This window comes from Pseudopipra pipra, chromosome 5 (assembly GCF_036250125.1).
Source record: "Pseudopipra pipra isolate bDixPip1 chromosome 5, bDixPip1.hap1, whole genome shotgun sequence".
Lineage (NCBI taxonomy): Eukaryota > Metazoa > Chordata > Aves > Passeriformes > Pipridae > Pseudopipra > Pseudopipra pipra.
In genome coordinates, this window is record NC_087553.1 from 4680508 (window position 1) to 4703394 (window position 22887).

At 41.0% G+C, this 22887-nt stretch overlaps 1 protein-coding gene across 5 annotated transcripts in view; it reads left to right on the plus strand.

The window, feature by feature from the left end:
• Positions 1-22887, plus strand: part of LOC135414010 (transcription factor ETV6) — a 130136-nt gene that overhangs the window by 101420 nt on the left and 5829 nt on the right. For all 5 annotated transcript variants that reach the window (XM_064654235.1, XM_064654233.1, XM_064654234.1 and 2 more), the window contains 3 exons: positions 2194-2328; positions 6960-7502; positions 22292-22434. In XM_064654235.1, the coding sequence (XP_064510305.1) occupies positions 2194-2328; positions 6960-7502; positions 22292-22434 (821 nt within the window). The remainder of the gene's footprint in view (positions 1-2193; positions 2329-6959; positions 7503-22291; positions 22435-22887) is intronic.

The window sequence follows — 22887 nt, forward strand, 5'->3', positions numbered from 1 at the left end:
CCATACAAGGTACTCCTGTTAAATATAAAGGCTTGTAATTCAATCACCATAGGTGATCAAAGAGCTTGGACCAAGCGGTGACAGAATTGCTGTGAGGAGGCTTCTAGTGCAAGGCTCACTAGGTGCTGAAGTACAGCTGATGCTGCTTGGATCCAGCTGATAATCAAGCTGTGGCAGTAATTCTGCACCAGCCTGCTTGGTGACTCTCCCCAGCCATCCTCCTGCAGAATCTGCCTCGCAAATTGTTGCTTATATGTAGTGTATATGAAGTTTTTTAAGCATGTGCTTATTTTGTATGGAAGAAGAGGCCAAACATTAGCGCCTGTTGTCAGTGAGAACTGATGCCAAGAAATGTCTTTTTTTTTTTTTTTTTTTTAATTCTGGTACTCCACTTGGAATCATTTTCCTAAAAAATTAGCCCTGCTTAAAGCAAAAGGAGTGTTGAATGCAGGGATGTGGGTGAGGACTGCAAGGGACACCTTTATGTATGTTGTGTGCAACTCCCCTTACTATACTTTCCTGCGTGGAAGTTATGAAGGTATATTCCCCTTTTTGTGTTGTGAGGGCACTTGAAATGAGCAGGATCGAAAATGTTTGTAGGCTAGAAATAAAGTGTTCCCAGGGAAGAGCCTCTGACTTGGAAAGTCTTACTTTATGCAGAAGGTTAAGCAGTTATTTACCTAAATTTAGAATGAAATAACCAAACTAAAGGCCTCCTCCCTTGCATTTTCTCTCTTTCTTCTCTCTGTGTGTTCCCCATAATAAACCTTGATAATAAACCTTGTAGAGAATATCTGAGTAAGTCCTTAAAAACTTAGATGACTGTAGGTAGGACATTACCTCAGTATTTCCCAGAAATTAACTGTCTATGAAATTTAAGAACTGTGAAATAATGTTTGCCATAGAGGCATTAAGTTTTCCAAGACTGAAGGTAAATGAAAGCTGTATTGTTTCCACTCATGGTTAAACCAAGAGAACCTCATCCACTGCACACAGTCCAAGCAATAAAATGGGCTCACAGCCCCACAGATGTTCTGTTCGGGCTGGCCAAAGGGGGACAGCAGAGGAGGGAGAGAATGAAAAATACTTTTCACCATCTTAGCTAGCATTACTACACCTGGGTGATGCAGAAGTGTAACTGTTTTGTTAGCTAAAAGAAAGACAGACAGCTTTATGGACATTTTCACTAGTCTGTCAAGCCAAATCAAAAGAGGTACAAATTTGCTATCTTATTGCTTGGAGTGTTACAGCACTAGTTATGATTATGCCACTATTGTATTGAATTATGGAAAGTATGTGGTAAAATCACTTTTTAGACTGCCATGTAACTGGGTTCTTGAGGCTTTGTTTTTAATTGAATTTTCAGGTATTGCAATCACCTTTTAAAAATGCCCTAAAGTCACTGCTGAGACAGTAAAAGCAGCCAAGATGTTAAAAATAAAGGAAGCCGAACTATGGAAAGCAGTATGGCTTTAACTGTTTCACACCAAGCAACTAAACTTGTCCACAAATAGAATATTGGCAGTTTATAGAGACAAGGAACAAATGATGCGCAGCTTACAATCTTGTAGAAACAACTGCTAAAAAAATCCCCACATGCTTGAGATAACTTTCCCAGAAAATCTGTTTTCTTAAGTGAAACCCAAGTTCCTTTTCAGTTAATATGTTATTGCTGCAACCTGTTCCTCTGTAATATGAGCAGTGACAAACGGAAGAGAGCAAGCAGAATTAAAAGTCAAGAGACTTCCTACCCTGTGATGTACATTTTCACTTTGAAATGTTCAACCAGTTATACCAGACAAAATGTGTAAGTACCTGTGTGTTTTATGTAGATGTTGTTGGAAGAAGGGCATCAACACACAATGTGGTTTATAAAAGTCACAGAATAAGTAGTTAGTGCATTGGTCTCCTAGATATTGCGGTGGTCTGTTTCATTGAGGAAAGACAGTACAGTTACGATGCCAGGGAATGTTGTTCTCCTGTTTTGCCACAGTCACACAGAGGTGTGATGTGCCTTTTTTTCCTTTCAGAGAAGAACGTTGCAAAGCAGTGAAATGTAGGATTTTACTGCAAGCATTTTTAGGTCTGAAAATAGCACCCAAGAGGCATGACTTCATGCATCAGATAGCTAAATGAGTCTTCTCATCAGTCATGTACATTTTTGTTTCCTTTTTCCTGCTGTTTATCTTTCAGGTGATGTTTTATATGAACTCCTTCAGCATATCCTGAAGCAAAGGAAAGCTCGTATGCTCTTCACACCTTTCTTCCACCCTGGGAACTCTATCCATGCTCAACCAGAGGTCATATTACACCAGAATCATGATGAAGGTAACTCTGTCTCATTCTTACAGGAGCTGCTATTAGAGAGGCGAGTAGAGTAAGGCTGTGAGGAATTATGCAAATTTCTTGCTTCAGTGTTACTTAAATAAAGCTACTCTCCTCCCTTTGTGTCCATAGCTTTAGAACAATCAAATGGTCTAGTGAGTGAACTAGACGTTCTCCATTTGTCTTCTATTATTTTGTTCTCTTTCCAAAGCCTCTTTAAAAGCTATGCCAGATACAGATTAAAAAGCAGAAAGTTTTATTGACCCCATTGATTCATTTTTCCTCGCACCCAGTTAGGTAGACAGAGTTGCTTCATGGACTTTTAGTATCCTGGAGATGCAGGTAAATGCAATTGTTTGCAGACCAAGGAAGAAGGCAGCCTCAGAGAGGAATATCTAACTCAAAGTCACTTTGGCTGACAATCTGAACGTCGTGCCAGAGTTCCTAGAACTGAGCCCATCATGCTGCTCAGCTTTTGGGCTGGTTGAGCAACTCATATTGAGAGAAGGGGGTTTCTGCAGGTTTTCTCTCATTTTTACTATCAGATTTACTTGCTTAGGTCTAGTAGTATCCACACACACCATGACTCTCAGAGGTGATGAAGAAAGAATAGGTAAGTTTGTGGAATTTCATACTTGGGCTTCTTCTACTTGTTATTCGTACAGATCAAATTGTAAGTCTGCTGCTTTCAATAGAAAATTGAAGTTTTATTTTCTTTAAAAATACACACACTAAAGTACTTCTTGGGTTTCTTGGGTATATAACAGAAAAATATAAAGCCTAGGCCTCTTCAAAGGTCTTTTCAAAGCATCAGGCAGAATTCACTTTTTCAATTTAAAAAAATCTAGGAAAAAGTGGTGTTACTCCTTTTGTAAGTAAACAGAAGAGAACATAAGTGAGTTAGGATGTCACCCTAGTCTGTGCTAACTGGATAAAAGATGTACTAATGCTATTTGATATGCATCTATTTGAAGATTCAACATGGGATTGCAAGAGAGGATTCAGGGGTACTGTCAGACCTGTATAAATTGCCTATAGCCAGTCTGACCCTGCCAGAATCAAATGGCATCAGCAAAACTCTAAAATTAAGCCAAGAGCAGGACAACAGCAGGTGGAATAAGGACACTCCAAAGTCTTTCTACACAGCTGTGTAAATTATTTCAGCTTAGGTGAAGGCGCTACAGGTCAGGATGAGGTTCAATTAGCAGAGTTGTGCAAGAGAGTTGTCTAGTGTATTCAGTCACTTTCCAGAGACTATTAGTAAAATCTCAGTCTTTTCCTGAAGCTTGGCCTTCACCCATGTGTGTTCCCATTCTAAATTTCAAACTAGCTGCTCTTTCAGACACTCCCACCTTAAACATATGGAGCAGCTTTCACTAGAGAGGATTTCACAGGGATGATGAGTCAGCCTTTCAAGTGTATCACTTAAAACATAAGTCCTTTATAATGTAGCGATTAAGAAACAACTTTGATTTCTTCCTTACAACACTCTGGCTGCTGATAGTACCAGTGTTTTTGCTTAGAAAACTCTGTGCTATTACTTAAAACTTCTCTTTATAATGACAAAAAATAGTTCTTGGTTTGCTGTGAGAGGAACTTCAAAACAAGCAAAAGAAACTACAGTTTGCTGTCACAAGACTGAGCAATCAAAAAATCTCTATGCCAAGAATTTATAGGCAGGTGAATTTAATTATTTATGTATTTTAACATTACTTCTTCCTATTTCACAGAGTCACTTGGGAAAGACTAGCACAATTAAGTTTTCATTTTCCCTCAGCAAATTGCAACTTAGTAAAAAAAGGAGAATGACTGTGAGGAGCAGAACTTAACCCTGGCTAACTCACAAACTGTGACAGAGGGGACAGGTGTTAACTTGGCACAATATTGAGTGGTTAAACTTCATAGGTGAGGTATTTTTTTTTAGAATCCCTCCTTGCTCCAGTGATCTTTTTCAATTTTCTGGGTCTTTTGCCTATTTTGTAATAGATTATGATCCTGCTTCTAAATGCTTTCATTTACATATAGTGGCTTTTTGCTAGGCTCAAACAAAGGGGGTTTGGCTGTTTAAAATTAATTGCAGTTCAGAATATCTCCAAGATGCATTAACATTGCCTTGGAATGCTCTGTCCCTGTAGAGGGATGACCAGTGGAAAGTGAATTACCTACATCTCCATTGGTCTTTCTGAGGGAGCTCTGAGTCATTTGATGAGATGCCATACAGGAAGGTTACACTGTCATTCCCTGCACTTTTGTGGGTAAGCAAAGAGTGCCAGTCTTCGGGATTGTCATGCCAGCAATTGCTCCTTCCCCAAGTTAAGTGCAGCCCCACCCATCCCTATATGGATCAGATAGGTCAGCAGATTTCCTGGGAGGTGAATTTCCTTTCACAGCTTTCTCTTCAAGAAAAGAGTGTTGATCATTCTGAATGAAGAGCCAGACCAATGAGTGAATCTAGTGCTCCATGAAATGATATACCATGTGTACTCAAACTACAGATTGTGCCAAGAAATGAATGATGAGGATTTTATTCTGCTCAGGGTCATTTGTGGCAGTGGAACTCCTTGGAGCTGAATTGGAATTGTTTTATGGCAAACAGCATCTTTGGCCATGAGGTGATTCTTTTGTTAAGTATTTAAAGAGAAAGATCTTGGTGGAAAGTGAACCTTTAGTGTGTACCCATTTGTGGTTTTTCCTCTTACTGCTTTTTAAAGAGTTCCTCAGTCTCTGCCTTCTCTCCACTCTGTCCAGATTCAGTATCACCATGGTTTGGAAGCAGACAGAAAGGTCCGTTTCTCTTTGGAGCTTGTCAGAGCCAACTAACGTTTGCAGAGAGCTTGATGGAAAGCACAGCAAGGCATCCCTTTCTGCTTTAAAGATAGCTGCTCCCCTCTGCCAAGGCACTTTAAATAAGTAGGACAAACAATACAATATTCTGGTCTATATTTACATGCCAATAATGAGCACAGGGCATTTGATGATGAGGGTGGATGGTCTGTAGAAGATAGGATGATGAATAAAATTTGGGGGTTGATTTTCTTTCTATTGTGGCAAAGAAAGGAGACTTTAAGAAAAGACAGTCACAGAAGTACATACAGTTGTAAGTTAATTCCTCTTTGATCTTCTTTCATTTGGGCTATTCCACATTATCTGGCCAGATTGTATTTAAAACTGTGTTTAAACAACAACAATATATAGTTCTGAAGTTTCATGTCCTCCAGCTGTTTCACTGTGAATGTCTTAAATAGCTCTACAAACGGATTTTTCTTGTCTGGGACCACAGGTGTGTGCAGTAAGTGTTCTGGAGCAATGTAGGTTCTGCCTAAAACTTCAGGTTTTCCTGTAGACTTTAGCATGAACAGACTGTTGAGTAGGGAAAAGGGTTGGTGCTATGTCACTGCCTTGCACTACATTTTCTCAGGACTTGAGCTTTTCCTGTTCACACCTTTCCCTTTCCCAGTGCCTGCCTTGGGTTCCAGGGCAGTGGGAGCCCTGGGGTCTTCACTGTGGGCAATCTGGGGTCTTCAGCAGGTATCACTGCCTTGACAAGAGAGCAAAAGAATCCTTAAAGGATCAGAGAAAGTGGAGTGAACAAACCAGCAGCCACAAATAAGCAGCTGCACGTTTGAGCTTTTGACACGTATTCTTCTGTCATCATCCAAGGCTTTCAACAAACAGCACTGAAATTTGATCTTTGTTTTTCAGATAAAGACCTGTTAGTCACTGTGCTCCAGTGGTATTTTCCTCTTTGTCAGTAATTTCCCAAGTCAAAACTGATGGCCTTAACCTGAAAGTTTGCACTGGCAAACATTTTAATTTTGTGAGAGGATTGTTAGTACGTAAAGACACTGACCTAGAGCTGTGGTTTATCTCCCCCCTACTGTTAAGCATCATAGCTGGGCAAGTATGCTTATGCAAACATGATGCTAGAAGTCCTCCTGCTGTGAAGACATGTAAGTGCTTATATGGGACAACCCATCAATAGACAGCATAGACTAAACAAAAGAAGATGAAAATATCCTTATGTAGATGTTACATGCTCTTAAAATGAAGGCAGGGATAAAATTTAACTAGTGTTTCACAAAGAGCTTCCTACCAGTGATTTTTTTTTTTAAATAACCCAATCTGTATTTCAGACTGAGTTATTCTCTACCTTGACCTGAGCCCTCTACCATCTAGAACTTACAGCCCAATATTTTCCTGCAGACATTTTCCCTTTTTGTCTTTGCCTTCTACCTTACTGTTGTCATTGTGGTACAGTAACAGGAACCACACATAGAGACATGAATGGCAGGAGATAAGTTTCAAAGCATTTGCACAGAAACAGAGTTAGTACAACTAAATCAGATTTTACTCTTCACATATGTACTGGTCAGCTTCTCATAATGGGATTTCTCTTAACATATTTCTCCAGGAACTATTGATACATGGTGGTGGAAGGAGATTGTTTCACAGTACTGATTACATTATGTGTAACTATCTGCATTTACATGATGTTTTTCTGGGCATCTGTAGGTCAACATTTCCAAGCTGACAGCAGTACCCAGTAAGCCTGGCTAGGAGTTGGAGAGTTAGTTCCTACACCTTAATCACAGTGTGGACAATCTGTATTTTTGGGACCTTTTTTTTCTCCACAGATAGCTTTGTCCAGAGACCTTCAAGACCATCCGCAGAAACAGTCCACCACAACCCCCCAACCATTGAACTGTTGCATCGTTCTAGATCGCCCATCAGTAACAACCACCGTCCATCACCAGATCCCGATCAGCGACCACTCAAGTCCCCTATGGACAACACTATCCGTCGCCTCTCCCCAGCCGACAGGGTGCCGGGAACAAGGCATCATCATGAGAACAACCAGCAAGAGCCTTATCCTCTCTCAGTGTCCCCAGTAGAAAACAACCACTGCCCGCCTCCTTCTGAGGTGCTCCAGAAGCCCTCCAGCCCTCGCCAGGAGAACACCAGGGTCATCCAGCTGATGCCCAGCCCTATCATGCATCCTTTGATATTGAACCCCAGGCACTCCGATTTCAAACCACCAAGGTTGTCTGAGGATGGGCTGCACAGGGAAGTAAAGCCAATCAACCTGTCCCACCGAGAAGAGTTAGCTTATATGAACCACATCATGGTGTCTGTATCCCCTCCTGAGGACCATGCAATGCCAATTGGAAGAATAGCAGGTAAGTGACATTCTCGAGGCTGCACCAAAGTTGATGCTCTTCATTCATAACTAACCATGCTTCTCGTTTTCTTTTGCTACTCTGTGACCTCAAGAGTTTACTGGCATTCTGCAAATTTCACTACATCTGTGGCTTAGACAGTTAAATATTAATAAACCAGTTTCATGACAGGTCAGCAGAGGTGCAGAATGACTTACCTGTGACCACAGAACATGTAATTGGTATTGAATCATTTGCATCCTGACACTCACTGTCTCTCTACCCACTAGCAATCCATTTGTTTCACAAGATACCTATCTCCAAAGCCTTGTCCTGCAGAGAAGTAGTTTTCCAAAAGTTGCATTCACATTAGTGTCCAATACCATGGAAAGGAAAAAACCTCTGTCAGTGCAATGTCCAGCCCATTATGGAGCTGGCAGGATTAATGAAATAGCACCTAGGAGTCCTGCTTCATAGCCTTTCCTGTGCTTCTCGCATAGGATTGTCCCTTTTTACAGAAACAAGGTTGTCTTTGTCCCATGCAAGCCACAGGCACTGTCTCAATTTTGTTATCGTAAATAACTGACATCACAATAGACTGACTCAGGAAGCTGAGGTTACAGAAGATGCTTCTTGTACTCATAAGGGAACTATAAATAGATAGGGAGAGGGCCAAGGGGAATCCAGCCACTTCAGAAATATGCTGAATACCGCAGTAATCAATTTCTTTTGAGAAAAATTTGTAAATACACACCACACCCAAAAACATTCCATGTATTTATGTTAGCAGTAACCTAACGTGATACCCAGTTCCTGTGGGGTATTACACATGTCCACAGAGGTACATTTTAAAACACCTTGTTCTTTTTTGTCCTTACATGCCTTAAATTTGTTACAGATGTGGTGCTGCCTCAGCTTTAATGAGGAAGATTTTCTATTTTCTTAAGACTTACCACTTTAAATTCCAAAGATACATATCTTACCATCTAGTCAACATCAAGCATAACAAGGACCATGATCCTTTCACATAATAGAAAGATGAGTTAAAGAAATTAGTCTTTTGGCATTTTTGCTTGGCTGACACTTGGTTCCCTCCTTTTGATTTTTATTACCCACACTGTTCTCAGCAAGTTAAGAAATAATGTTGTGGCAGAGAAAATAGTCTGCTGGTTGCATCGATGGAGATTTCTTTCCCAGAAAGTATTACTGGAAGATCAAGGGGGTTGTTAATTTTTATTTTTCAGAAGAAAACATTCTGTAAGAATAAAGCCTTGTCTGAAATGAAATGAAGAAAAAATATGGGGAACGGGTGATGGGATAATTTTTTAATTTTTTTCTTACATAATTGGGCATCTTTGGTTTCTGCAGTTTGTGCACTGGGTCCAGTGGCACCAGCCCTGTAACTAGTACTTCCATGTCCTTTCCATTCCTATGTTGTTCTCAGGGCAACAGAGCCCAAGCCCATGGATATTTGTGCCTAACACAGTTGCTTGACAAGTATGTAGTAGTATGTACTTAAAATGTTATATTTGCAGGCTTAGGTGCTTTCACTTGCAGTCCCACGGCTTTGCGTAGACCCACCAGCATGGGTGGTATGTCTTAAATAGTTGGTGAAGTATTTCATGCCAGAAAGACCTGAAGCATATTCAGGCATTCAGTTCAGATGAAGGCTGTGCTTTATGGTCAGGGATTGGGGAAGTACATGGCTCATGGTTAGATTTATGTGATTTCTACTGATGAATTCGCCAGTGTACTTCCATCAGTGCCCTATGTCCTTTAATTGTAAATGCCAACAAGCCTCACCTGCTGCACAGGCACAAGGCAGTGCTATTCTGGTTGGATTGTAATGGCCCCTGAACTGTAGATACACCCTCTGAAGAGGTCACAGCCAATTTAAAGGTGACAAAAAACCGGATTACTACCAAACATTTAGATGGCCCATGTTTCATGCCTTTCAACTTCATCAGAGCTGTTGAATTCAATGGCAGAATATACTTAGGCCTCCTAGAAAGAAAGTACATACCTGTCTACCTGCTTTCCACCCATCTCACAGCCTTCAATTTAGAGCTCTTGCCAGAAAGTTATTTAATTTCTTTTTTTATATCAGCGTGAATCTATTTTTCATCAGTCAGTAGAGCTCAGGACTTTCTGTCAAACAAAACTCACTGGCTAACTAATCTTTCCTACTTTTTTAGGTAATATCATTTTTCAAAATATTAATTTTTGTGGTAAAGGACTTTCCCTTTTACAGCAAAGAATTTCAAGTTGAAGATCTTATCTTATTTTCTAAAGCCATTTAACACTTTCCTAGCAAAGCTAGAGGCATAAAGTATCTTTATATTACTCATCATTGGCTAGAGTTGATTTTGAAAATTATGTTTAGCTATCTTCTGAACACAATATGCACAAGTCTTTCTGTAACTTTGTCAGAACTAGAGGTCATTGTGTTGGGATGATCAAAAGGCAGATTTGCATCCCCTGTAAATACATCAGGCAAGGGGTAAACTAAGTAACTCAAGCATCAGCAGTCATCTAGTTAACAGCATGTAAAAATATTAAAATATTAAAAATAGCTCAGAAGTCAAGTTTTGCAGAGCAGTGTAATGGACAGTTTTCTCCACTGGAACTGCTAATTCAAAGCAGCAACACTGCTGGTAGTCAGTTCCTAACTTGGACTCTAGCAAGCAGGCAGTATATGGCTTACTTTTAGCTCTGAATTTTTTTAATTAGTCAATCTTGGTTCTCCCCAAACAATATCCAGGGATTTCTCTCTGTGAGGGAAAAAGAGATATCTTTTTTTCTTTTTTTTCTGTTTCTTTTTTTTTTTTTTTTAACATGGTGGCAGTTTCAGTCAAGAAGGGGCACCTGAAATTAGCCCTTCTGCAGACTGGAAATTCTACGCCCCACAAACCTCTGACTGTGAAGGTTTTCTTAACAAACATTTTAGGACTTTGATATCTTGTGAAAGGTACTTCCCCAAGGTTCAAGGAGAGGTGGGAGTTATTGCGTTTGCAGGCATTCATAGTGCATCATGGCTGAGGCAGTCTTTGCAGTCCCGGTGGAACCAAAGCTACCAGAAATGCTTTCTGCAGCCATCCTGAAGTTCTGTTCCCCCATCCTTCCTTGGGAGCACTGCTGTTGACTTTAGCCAGGGCAGATTTTCACCACAAAACTTCATTTATTTTAATATATATCCATGTCCACCTCAGCTTGTTAGTATGCAGGAAGATGGGAACTGACATATTAGATCTCACCAGAAACCTGTTAGTGGCTTAAAAGAAGACACAGGAATCCCTGCAAGAGGCTGTTACAGGATTATCCAACTACAACCAGGTTAGTTTCATGCTAACCTTTATCATATAGAGATTGTCTTAGAAACATCCAAATTAATCTAAAGACATGCTGGTAGTTACTTTTGATTCAGTGACTTAAAGCCAATACAGTTCTGGATGTTTCTTGTGAGGGAAAATACATTACCTAGCAGGTTCCTTGGATTTTCAGCTCCCAGTGACCTTTTCTCTCTTTAAGGAGAGAAACGAGTGTCAGCCAGGCAAAAATGCCAAACGATTAATTTCTTTAGCTCATCTTTCAGAGCTTCTGTACTAGCTCTCTGGGGCTGAAATGCTTGTTCACTAATCCACAGCAGACGCTGGTGCTGAAACTTTGGGATAGAAATATAACAACTCCTTTACTCAAGCACTGCCCAGTACAGATACTAACAAAATGACTGCATAGGTGTGAAAGGCAGAGTGCTGTTCTAGAGCACTGGCAGGTTCAGCTGGACTCCCCCCAAGGACTACTTGTCCTGTTGGAATCAGGACCCAGTAAAATGCTTTAAGGTCTGGGTTCACTCTGTGTGTGTCTGAAGCAGACCTATCCCATTCATACAAGCAACTTAGAAGGATGAGCATTGCTATTCCTCTGCAGAGCCTGACCCTGCCTATTGCTTTTGATTCTGCACTGCATTTGGTGGGGAGAAAGATCTAAAGGCAGAGTTGTAACAGTAGACATTTAGAGCTTAAATATCAAAAGACACCAAACTTTATATCACAGCACCTCAGCAGTGTCTCTTCAACTTGGCTACCATGACCAGAGCCCCAGTGCCTGCATTTGCTCCAGATGTGTCAATGTAGCATTTACAACTGTGTCAAGTTGTAAGGATGATCTTTTGTTTTTTTTAACTCATAGTACCAGCAAAATCCTTTGTGCAAATGCACTTTATTATTTATAATGTGTTACACCACACTAGTTTATTTTTCTTTCTGTGCAAAATAGCTGTACAGGCACAGTTAACTATGCAATAGCATATGCTGGATGGTGGGGAGGGAGGGTGAAAAGGAAGCAAAGAACAGTTATGCCTATGTAAAGAGGGTAAAAACCTAAGCACAACTTCAAAGTTACAAGTTTTGTAAACTGGTACCATTAGCCTTCAGAGAAGGGCTGGAAAAAATTACGGAAAAGATTATACTGGGTACTGTTGAAAGGTATTTAAAGAATAATGCAGTCATTGGGCACAGTCAGCACAGGTCTACAAAGGGTAAGTCCTGTTTAATTAATTTGATATCTTTGTATGATAAGGTCACCCACCTAGTGAATGAAGGGAAGGTGGTGGATATAGTTGTTCTGGATTTTAGTAAGGCTTTTGCTACTGTCCCTCACAACATCCTTATGGACAAATTGCATGGCTGTGGGATGAGTGGATTCACAGTGCACTGTGTGAATAATTGGCTGAAGGGCAGAGCTCAAAGGGTTGTAATGAACAGGGCTACATCTATCTGGCTACCAATCATCTGTGGTGTTCCTCAGGGCTCAATTCTAGGGCAAGGCCTGTTCAATGTATTTATCAACAATCTGAATGCAGAAGTTGAATGCAACTTCAACAAGTTTACAGATGATACCAAGCTGGGAGATGCTGTTGACTCTTTTGAGGGACAAGATGCCTTGCAGAGGGGTCTCTATAGATTGGAGCATTGGGATTGATGGGATGAAATTTAACAAGTCCAATTGGTAGATTCTGGACCTGGGGTGGAGTAATTGCCAAGCACAAATATAAATGGGGAGAGAAATAACTGGAGAGCAGCCCTGCAGAGAGGGATCTGGGTGTGCGGGTCAACATCAGGCTCAGCATGAGTCACCAGTGTGCCCTGACAGCCAGGAGGGCAAACAACATCCTGTGGTGTATCAAACACACAGCTGTTTTTTAGGACAGCACATAACATTGCCTACCTGTATACACGCCTGAGACTGCCAATGCTGTCCTCATCACTGTCATGATTTATGATGCCAGCAGGATTTGACAGCGTAGTTGTGACTGGTGGGCTTTTGTAAAGCACAGACTTTGGGGACAGCTTTTACAAGACAGTCACAGCAGCTGAATGGTTACAAGTTACAGACTGGCAAACTACAGAAAACCAAAACAGTAGTTCACTTTAGCATACTGAGTTGTAAGTGGTGAGGGTTCAGTGCCTGCTTTCCAGGCAGCTGAGCTTCCTTTCTGTAGAGCAGCAACTCATACAGACAGATCAGAGCCTTTGAAGAACCTGAAAATCTTGGTGTAGTGCTGCCCTGTCACTCCCATTTGGATATGACAATGATAATGTCACTGGCCTTGTTTAATCACTTGCCCTTGCAGTCATGTACACTTCTACATTTCCACTATATGCCATGTCTATTTTGAGGCCCTTGTGGAAAGCCAGACTACTATAGACACTGAAGTATGAGTGAGAGTCAAAGCTCTTAGAGTTCATATTCATAGGAGAAGTTTTCATTATAACATTATATATTATAACATAGCATTAACAATTAATTTCAGCATGAAAGTGTGCCTTCCGTGCCAGTTTAACTAATGACACTCAAGCTGAAACAATAGCTGAATGGCAATAGCTTGGATAGGTGGTTGTAGATTTTCTGTGAAGTGTCTTGCTTCACAGCTGCCTATACTCTTACTGCACAGTTACAGAAGCAGAAATTTGCAGTCAGGGCTTGTTTGGGTACACTCAGATGCCAGGACTGACCAAACCAGAGGAAAGCTTGGTCATTTAGATTTCATTCCATTCTTCTCATTACTGAACTGCAACATTTACATATGACAGCTAGACATTTAAGTGGGTTCAGAGTATCCTAAGCATCCGTTGGGATCAGCAGGATGTTACACACTTTTTTTAAAGAAACTTGCCCTTTAATGAAAACAGGTCCCTTATTTTCCCTGTATATTGCATGCTTTCTTCAGGCTAGAGTTGTGTTGATAATTCAGATTTTCTTCTACAAAGCAAACTTGAATCACTTTGAATCCTCTTAGTTAAGCGAGGAAAATGTACTATCATGTTTACAGTATTGATACTACACTATCTTCAGAGACAGGCCTATATAAGTCTGCCTTTAATACTAGTCAGTTAGAAGTGGCATACATAGGTTTCTGTCAGTTTACATTAATTCAAATGCACACCGTTAAACTGGTTAGACTACTGTTTTCCATCTCCATTGGGGGAAAGGAAGGGAGAGTTTGGCTGTGTCTCAATGTGGAGATTTAATCCCAAGAAGGGGAGGTCACATTTCAATTTTCTCCAAGGGACCTATGAGAAATTACTGGTTTACAACTTACGACATCCCTTCAGGAGGGACTTCTGGGAGCACACCAGGAGCCACGTCCTCCAGCCATGCTCACACCTCTCAGAGTACTCAGGGCTTTCTGATGGAACACAAAAGTGAGGTTCATGTGTAGTAGTCTAGCACAGGCTGGAAGAAAAAAAAAAAAAACAAACCAAAAACAGCAGTCTAAACCCAAGGCTGAACTGTCAGAATACAGCAGAGATTCTCACGTTGTGGCGTTAAAAATTATTGCTCTTGTTGGTAATGCCTTTGCTGCAGTTAAGTCGCTCCTGCTTTTGCCAGCTTCTCTGAAGTACAGTTCCGAGGGTAAAGCTTCATTCTTAATTCTTAAATTCCCATCACTAAAGTGTTCTGATGTCAAAGAGGTTGTGAGGTGTTTGTAAGATGTGCATGTGAGCAGGCAGAAGTTGAATTTCCCTTTCTCTGGTCATTACCCTTCATGAGCAAAAAACGTGAGGAAAAGCCACAAGAGAATCAGAGGCGAGTTTCTTTAGCAAGGGTCTTTTCTCCCACTGTGGTAGAGCAGGAAAAGAATGGCCCTTGAAATAATACTGAATATGTCACTCTGTTTGGTGGGGATGGGGGGATGAAGCAGAACAGGACAGGAAGAAAAAAGACTTTCTTAGTACAACAGACTGTAGCTTTCAAAGTCTTCATCTATCAGACGGTCTGTCCCCCATCTATTACATATTCTTTGTGATTTGAGTGCTCTTTTCTATGACCACATGAGGGATATGAAGCTTTTGGATCCTCCTTTCCTGTATATGTTTTTACTGCCAAAGACAGAGCTTGGCCTCATCTTGCTGTGTTATTTTTACAACCACACAGCACAACTGTTAGCAGCACGACTATCTCAGGTTTCTGCTCTCCTTATGCCTGATCTCCCACTCAGTATTTTTCTTGTAAAACAGAAGCAACATACAGCTGTTGTATTGTGATCTGGCAACCTCTATCCTCAGCCCCAGCTTGAATGTAGAGTTGAACAAACAGTGGTCTGTCAAGAGGTTTCTCCACAAAAAATCTTGGCTTTACTGTACCAGCTTAACATCCTGCTTCCAGCAGCAACATTCATGGAAAGAAAACTATTTTCCTGCAGTAACCTGAACATGGATTAACAAACAATGGTGAGCAGGACTGCTCTATCTCAGCGTCAGTGCTCCCCCAGTCCTCAGAGCCATTTGACCCCTTAATCATGAGACTTGGCTACTTTTTTCTTCTAGTTTTGTCTGCTAAAATAAATATGCCATAGATAGATACTGAGGCTGGATTGTGTTTCAGCACAGCAGTAATTCTAATGTAGCTTGTCTGTTAAAGAAGTCTCCCCAGTCTGACCATTCCCACACTCTCTGGCAGTCACACTCCCAGGGTGGGAGACTTTCACTGCTGGGACCGAAGTCCCTTCACCACGGGCGTCTCCAGTGACTGATGGGTCCCTGCGTGGCTCCCACACACCCCACTCACACAGTCAGACAACATTTATTCTGTACCTCCAAGGGGGACCCCCAACAAAAGAACCCCTGGGCTATCCCCTCACAGTCTACCCCCAGGCAAGTCTCACACCTCCTCTGGAGTCTTTGGCTCTGGCTGTGTCTCTCAGTGTCCATCCAGCTCACTGGTACCACCCATCTTCATGCCCTTTGTTACGCAGAGGGTTGGCAGTTCACCACCTCTTGGTCTCTCTGGGCTCCCACCCAGAGCTCAATCTGCATCTCAAACTGCAGCTTGCAAGGCGAGCTACCTGCACCAAGTGTGTTGCTCAACTTGTCTTTCTTTCTCAGTGTGCTTTCTGTTTCCCAGTTGTTTTTTTTACCATGGAAGAGGTTTTCAGCAAGAATACAGGAGCTGATTTGATAAGGCCTATCCATATGTCTTTCCTCTCCTTTGCAACAGCTTTATTTTTCCTCCCTCTCCATTTGCATGATGAAAGCGAGTTAACTGAGTAGTTGTCATTGTACTCCTGAAAGACATTACAGTATCAGCCAGTCTGATGAACTACATGCACCAGTTAGGTAGCCAAAAGATTCATTTGACTTGTCAGAGAGCTGTGCCTATTGCACAGTTAACAATGTGGTGAAAGTGCAGTTACAGCTCATCTCCACGCCAAGCGTAAACCACTCCAGGACTTAGGAGTTCTCTCCCAGTCTTTTTTATTTTCCATACAACAGCCAATAACCTTTGTGTTTTCTTGGTTCTAGCTACAATTTAAACAAATCCAGATGCTCCAAAGTAGTGTAGTCTTCTCAAACACTTACTAACCTTCTCCAGCAAGGGGGATGGTCACAGACAGGCTGAAGGTCAGTGGGACCTCCTGTGCCTCTGCCTCTTTTCTGCCCACCCTTGCCTGCTCTGCCAGTGGTCTTGCCACCTTCTTTGTCCTGGCATTAGAATTCATCAGATCTTCCTACCTGCAGAAATAACAGAAAGATGTCTGATGTTTTTTGCGGGGTTTGTTTTCTTCTGTTGAAGTGATTTAAGTCAGCTCATAGAGAAATCTTAACAATAGAGCTAGCATGAGGTAAGCAGCAGCAAGAATGGAGGATAAAATGGAAGGGACATCAAGACCTTCTTCTTGCACCAGCTGAATTTTATCAGTTCATCATTTTGATACCGTGAGCGTCACCATTTGAGCTTCACACATGCTTCAGGTGTGCTTACAGAAACCAGAGTACTAGAGAACTTCTAGAGAAATCCTGTTCATTACTTTCAGTTGTGAACAGCCATTGTTTGCATCACTCTAAAGAAAAGCAGCTGAAGCACAAACCACCTTGTAAAATAAAGCGTTAGGGTTAGAGAGCTGGGGAGAACTGGTAGAAATCACAGAACCATTTAAGTCAAATGGTATCATGCTGGAGAAATTTTAGGCTGACCTACTCAGCAAGGGGTAAGGCCTCAGCTGATGTCAGAGGGAATATGACAATGTTACTTTGGCATCTCTTCCTCTGTGAAGCCGCTTTGGGTTCCAAGTCATTCAGCAGCCAGATCAAATGTATTTTATGTAATGATCTTCAGTGCAAGATGTGAGTGGGTCTTGTAAAACATTTCTGTGGTTACAAGAGGATTTTGGTAGTTGATACATGAAGAGGGCCAGCTCTGCGCCATAGGCCTCTTTTAAACAACAGAGACCTCAGATACAGTGTGTATTTTAAGAAATATTGCATGGGAATGTTAAATTCTGAACAAAAGAGGTCTTTAGTATATGCCTATACTGTTAACAGCATTATTTAGTCCTAGGGAGGAAAGATGTAAGACCTCTCACTACCGTGACGTGAAGATGACCTTGGCCAAATGATACTAGAGAAGTCATTCATAATGGCTGGACAAATGTCAAAATACTAGGAACCTAAGATCCGTAATATTTAATTTACAGATCATTTTGAGATGGTATTTCAATTCTAAAGGATATTTTATCATATAGCCATTAGGAAGTATTTACATGCCAGTGTTCTTTAGGTGTATATTCAGAAGACTGTGCCTGTAGTCTTAAACAATATGCGAAATGAAGAATCTGTAATACAGACTCACAGTGCCTATTTGAGTGTCACAAGGGATTCTTAATGACAATATTTATAGTCTCCCCTTTTATGTAGCATTACCAAAGCTGTGCTGTAAGTAAACAGAGCTTTTCACCAGAAAAGAGAAATTTGAATTTTACCATGCCAAGGAAGAGTGGCTGAGGTTTGGGCACTTCTGCTATGTGAAAGGAGGGGTTAAAACTACAGCAAACAGGCAAGTGTGCTGCTATGAGTGGAGTTTGAAGCCAGCATTTAAACCATAAAAATTGCTGTTTATGAGAGAGATTTCTTTATATTTTGTAAACCCCAACTGCTCTGTCTCATCTCCCCCACCCTTTCCAGAGCTGGGTAGATGCCTGTTCTTCTTATGCATAGTGTCAACTATGGCAGGCAAGCAGCAGCCAAGAGACTGAGTGGAAAGGCAGCCCCCAAGGCTTTACTCTAGGTCTGCCAACCTTAGGACTGTACCATACATAGCTGTATTTGCAGGAGTGTGAAACTGCTGCCTCTTGCACATGTAGGGCAGTGTTTATAACAGACATTTTGAGAACCAGCTAAGTACTCTACACCTTATCACTACCTCAAGCATAACTATAAAAGTCCCTCTAGAAGCACTAGCTGCAAGAGGAAGGTTGTAGCCATTCCTCTCCATTTGAAGGTACAGTTTGCCCTAGTGCCCAGCTAAGTATGTAGTTCAGTCTGTACAGCTGAGAAAATGGTAGGAGTTGGAAATTCCAGTGTTTAGGAGCCTGCCACATTGCTGGGCCGTTTGCCACCTTCCCACTCTGGCTAGATTGTTTAATACTGCATCACCTTAAAGCCTCTTAGACCCAGCTCTACCCACAGCTAAATCCCTTTACCTTCATACTGTACAAAGTTCAACCATCTGAATTCATTTTAGAAAAAACGTATGTGCATGTTAGGGGGAAATGATGTTTCCTCGTGCTACGGAGGCACAATTATTTTCTCTGTAAGTTTATTGTAGCCAAAAGGCAGGAAATTGCAGCATGCAATTTAGGTACCAGCCCTGACTCAATTCTCCTATTGAATCTCCCACAATTTTAAACTTGGTTGGCCTCAGAAACATCCATGTGCTTTCTTGTCATTCCTCACTATCCAACACACACCCTGTGGAGAGTCCCCTCATGCAAGTTTTTTTGAGGCCTTCTGACAACCAAGGAAGTGATTTGGTTCTCATGGAGTCATTCACACCATCCAGACTTTCCTCATACAAGTGATTTACTCTTACAAAACAACTATCCACATACAAGTTCTCCTCTCTGTTTCTCTATCCTTCCTGAAAATTTGCATAACAATTTTGACCTTCCTGGAGGATGCAACTTTCCATATCACAGAATCACAGAATATCCTGAGTTGGAAGGCACCCACAAGGACCATCAAAGTCCTACTGCTGGCCCTGCACAGGACAGCCCCAAGAATCCCACCATGTGCCTGAGAGCATTGTCCATCATCTTCACCAGCCTTTTGTGAAAATGCCTCTTTTCTCAGTGGAAAAGCTCCTTTTAAAAGCATTTTCTACCATTGCCTCTTCTTGGGTTTTGACCTATTTCATAATCTTGCAGTGTACTTCAAATGGGCTCTACGATAATCCAAATGCATTACAGTCTCTAAGAGTTATCAGGTAGTCTTTGACCTGTAGTCTGTAATATCCTATTAAAGATGGTTTCTGCTGGCCTGTTGGTAGATTATTTCGTTTGCTGATCCTCTGTCAGCTAGTAGACCCTTCCAGGACCTTTTTACTTTTTTACCTTGCAGTCTGTGGAGAAAGATACTTAGGGTGTAAATCATCTGTGGTTAAAATCAAACAAAAAAGTCCCAGAGTGCCCATGCTCAAATTCCTAAAGGTCTCCCATGTGAAACCTGAAAGCAGGCAAGCTGATTTAGGTACTCTGCAAACAAAGCTCATACATAACTAAAGTGTGAAAGTGTGCTGCAAGGCATCAGCTGGTCCACGATAACTAACACTGTGCATGCTCATAGCTCTCAGCTCTGGTGAGAAGAAATGCAAGGAGCTGAATCTTTCCTACTGGTGTTTAATGGTTTTTATTTCCTATTTGCAGTGGCTTGAGACACAGTTACCATAGTTGCCCTGATGCTCATTAAATTATTGCAACTGAGTCATATATCTAAACTTGCTGATAGACAACTATACCGTTTGAAAACAAGTTTTTAAGTGGTTGTAGGAACCAAGCAGAGGTTTCAAGGATTTTCAGTTTTCTCGTTGAAGCAAACAGCAGTCTAACATACTTTGGTGGTTGTAGTTTTTTGCAAATTCCACCAGCCTACTAAATGCCTCTGCAAGTCTGAGCAGCTCAGTCAGTTTAGAATATGGGACCAAGTCCTTGGTCACTTAGGACTTCCTTGTGAAGATCTGAAGATGCAGATCTGAGTTCTTCTCATTTGAGGTATATTTATATTCAAGCTTACCCTGAATCCATTCTAAAAATTAAGTAAACAACAAAAAACAAATATGCACTTGAATCCTATCTCTTCTTAGCATCTGAAGCTCTCTTGTTAATCTAACTATTTGACACCTAGACATCTTAGGCTGATTTTTTTGTGTGCTTCCTTGGTTTTGTGAAGAAAGGGAAGCCGGTGGGGGTGTTTGTTAGAGAGAGAGATTAAAACTAATATTGCCTATTGGAAATAATGAGGTGAAAGTAAAGTTTAGTGTAAATCATATCTCTGCAGCACTTGGAAATATTAGCTATAAGGTACTATAATCAGAGGCTATCTGATCCAGGTTGGACATTCAAGAATATGACAAAGCCTGACATTGACTTGTCTCTGCGGGAGCGCCATCCCTCCAGTTGAGCCCAAGGATTCTTGCACTAAAAAAACATTTTCTATAAATTTCTGACATTGAAAGAGTCCTGGAATGAATTGCACATGTGTCAAGGAATCGCTTATGTTGGCTCTTACTATCATTTTACCTGAGAACCTCACACAATATTAAAAGGCACAAACCAGTAGAGCAATATAATCTCCCTTCTCTTGATTGATAAATGAAGTCTAGAAAAGGTTTCTTCTAATATGTGTATGTATATGTGTCCAAAAATATTGACAGAAGGGCAATGGAAGAACTGTGTTTTCCGAGTCTGTGAGAGGGAGGGTAACAGAAATTAAAGTGGTAGCCTCTCATTTTCAGGCTCTTTTTACAGACCTCCCACAGGGAAGTCCAGGGAAACTTGTCCCCAGGTTTTATTTTTTTAATTAAAACCTAGAAAAATTTCAAAGGGGAATGGACATTTTTCTGTGGAAAATGTTTTTCTGTGAAAAACATTAATGAAAATAAAGTTTTTCCAACTAAAAAGTCTACCTCTTTCCTTTCACATTTTTCCTCTTGTAGATGTTATGGATGAGATGACCATCAGGGTAGTTTCAGCTAGAACAGTTTTTGCCAGATGTCATAGACTGCTTTATTCTTCATAGGACTGGTAGAAAGAGTCTGTAGTAAGGGCACTGGTTTTAGAGGCAGTACAGGTTTCAGAAATACTCTTGACTGTTTGAAAGTGGGAAAATACCATAAATAATGTTAATATATCTAACCATTTCAGGTGTGCTCATTAAATGTGCTATTCATATACTTTTTCAAAAAGCATTTTATATTTTCATACTGAACATGTCATCATCCCCATTGTAACACGTGCCAGCTCCAGACAGACAGGCAGGAATAGAAATACAGGCTGACAAGAATCCATTTTAGCACTTGTAAGCTGGATGTCTTTGGTTGCCAGCCCTTGAACAACTCTAACAAGCCATCTCTCAGAGGTTGGTGCTGCTTTCGAAGTAAAACGCAACCCTGTGGCCATCTTAGGAATCTGGCCAGTTGAGCTATAAAAACCCTGGCAGCAGTAACATCCCCAGCTCTGTACAATTCTCTTGGCATATTTCATAGTTCCCAGTTATGCTGTGCTGTGCACACACACTTCACAAACAGGAAGTAGGAGCAGCTCAGCTCTTGGCTTCCTCGGTCTCAAGAGACTGCCATGAAACTGAAAAGCACTAAACTCAAACCTAAATCTCTGTTAGACCTTTAATTAGCGACCTAAGTAGTGTTTTTCAAGAGGAAATTCCAATTCAATTATCCAAATAGAAAGTATTTACCCACTCAGTAGCATTTAAGTAATTTTAATACTCGGGGGGTTTTTTCAGGAACCTGAAAAAATAAAAATCAAATTTAAAATGGGAGAAGGTGTCAATTTTGTATTACATGGAGTATACAAAGGAAAGCTGTAATATTGCCCATGCTTTAGAACTCATATGTTAGCACAGAAAGGGGCAGTCTCAAACAAGGAGAGCAGGTTGCAAAATTCTTGATTTCTCCACTAAAACAGCCAGCAACAGCATCAGGGCCAACGGTGGTAGTTTTATGTGCTTCAGTACAATAAACAGGCAACTAAGGTCAGCAGGTCATCTCACACAGCTTTTAATGCGATAAAGATGCTCAGTCAGTGTCAGAAGGACTAGGACGCATCAGAAGAGGCTGTATATTCCAGTACATTTTGCAAACATTACTCAATACCAGCCAAGCCATTTGCATTTCAGATTGCAGCAGCTGTTTCAGCCCTGATCCCAACTGTCCTTTTACTACACATCCACCCAAAAGTTTCCAGAATTAATCCCAAGGAAAAAAAAAAAAGTATTTTCTTGCTTCTCTCTTCACAGACTGTAGGTTGCTTTGGGATTACGTTTATCAGCTGCTTTCTGACAGCCGGTACGAAAATTTCATCCGATGGGAAGATAAGGAATCCAAAATATTTCGGATAGTGGATCCCAACGGGCTGGCCCGGCTGTGGGGAAACCACAAGGTAAGGAAGCAATGCAGTTTTCCTCCTACAGCACTTCACCTCTGGTAACATTACAGGATTCACTTATAAACAGGGGGAAAACGAAGAAAGGATGTGCATATAAATTACTGCTGGAAAGCAGTATATTTCTAATGTATGTAGAATCTTTCATTCTACATACATTAGAAATATAAACCACCCATCCTCAAGCACTAAAACCTAGTCTTCATATAGAAAAACCTCTTGGTTTGGTTTAGAAGCATTTAGATATAAATGCACGTAATTATAAAATTAGGAGTGCAAGAATTAACAGTCCGTCTTTCTCAAGGCATCTTATCTCTTCTGGAAACCTGATGCTAAGGATATTCTGATTAGATGTGGTCTACAAGGAGCCCTGTTCAATAATTTGGCAGGAGCTTTCTGTCTGTGTCCCTGTCTGTACCAACTTTCAGACTTCAAACACTGTCCTGTGAC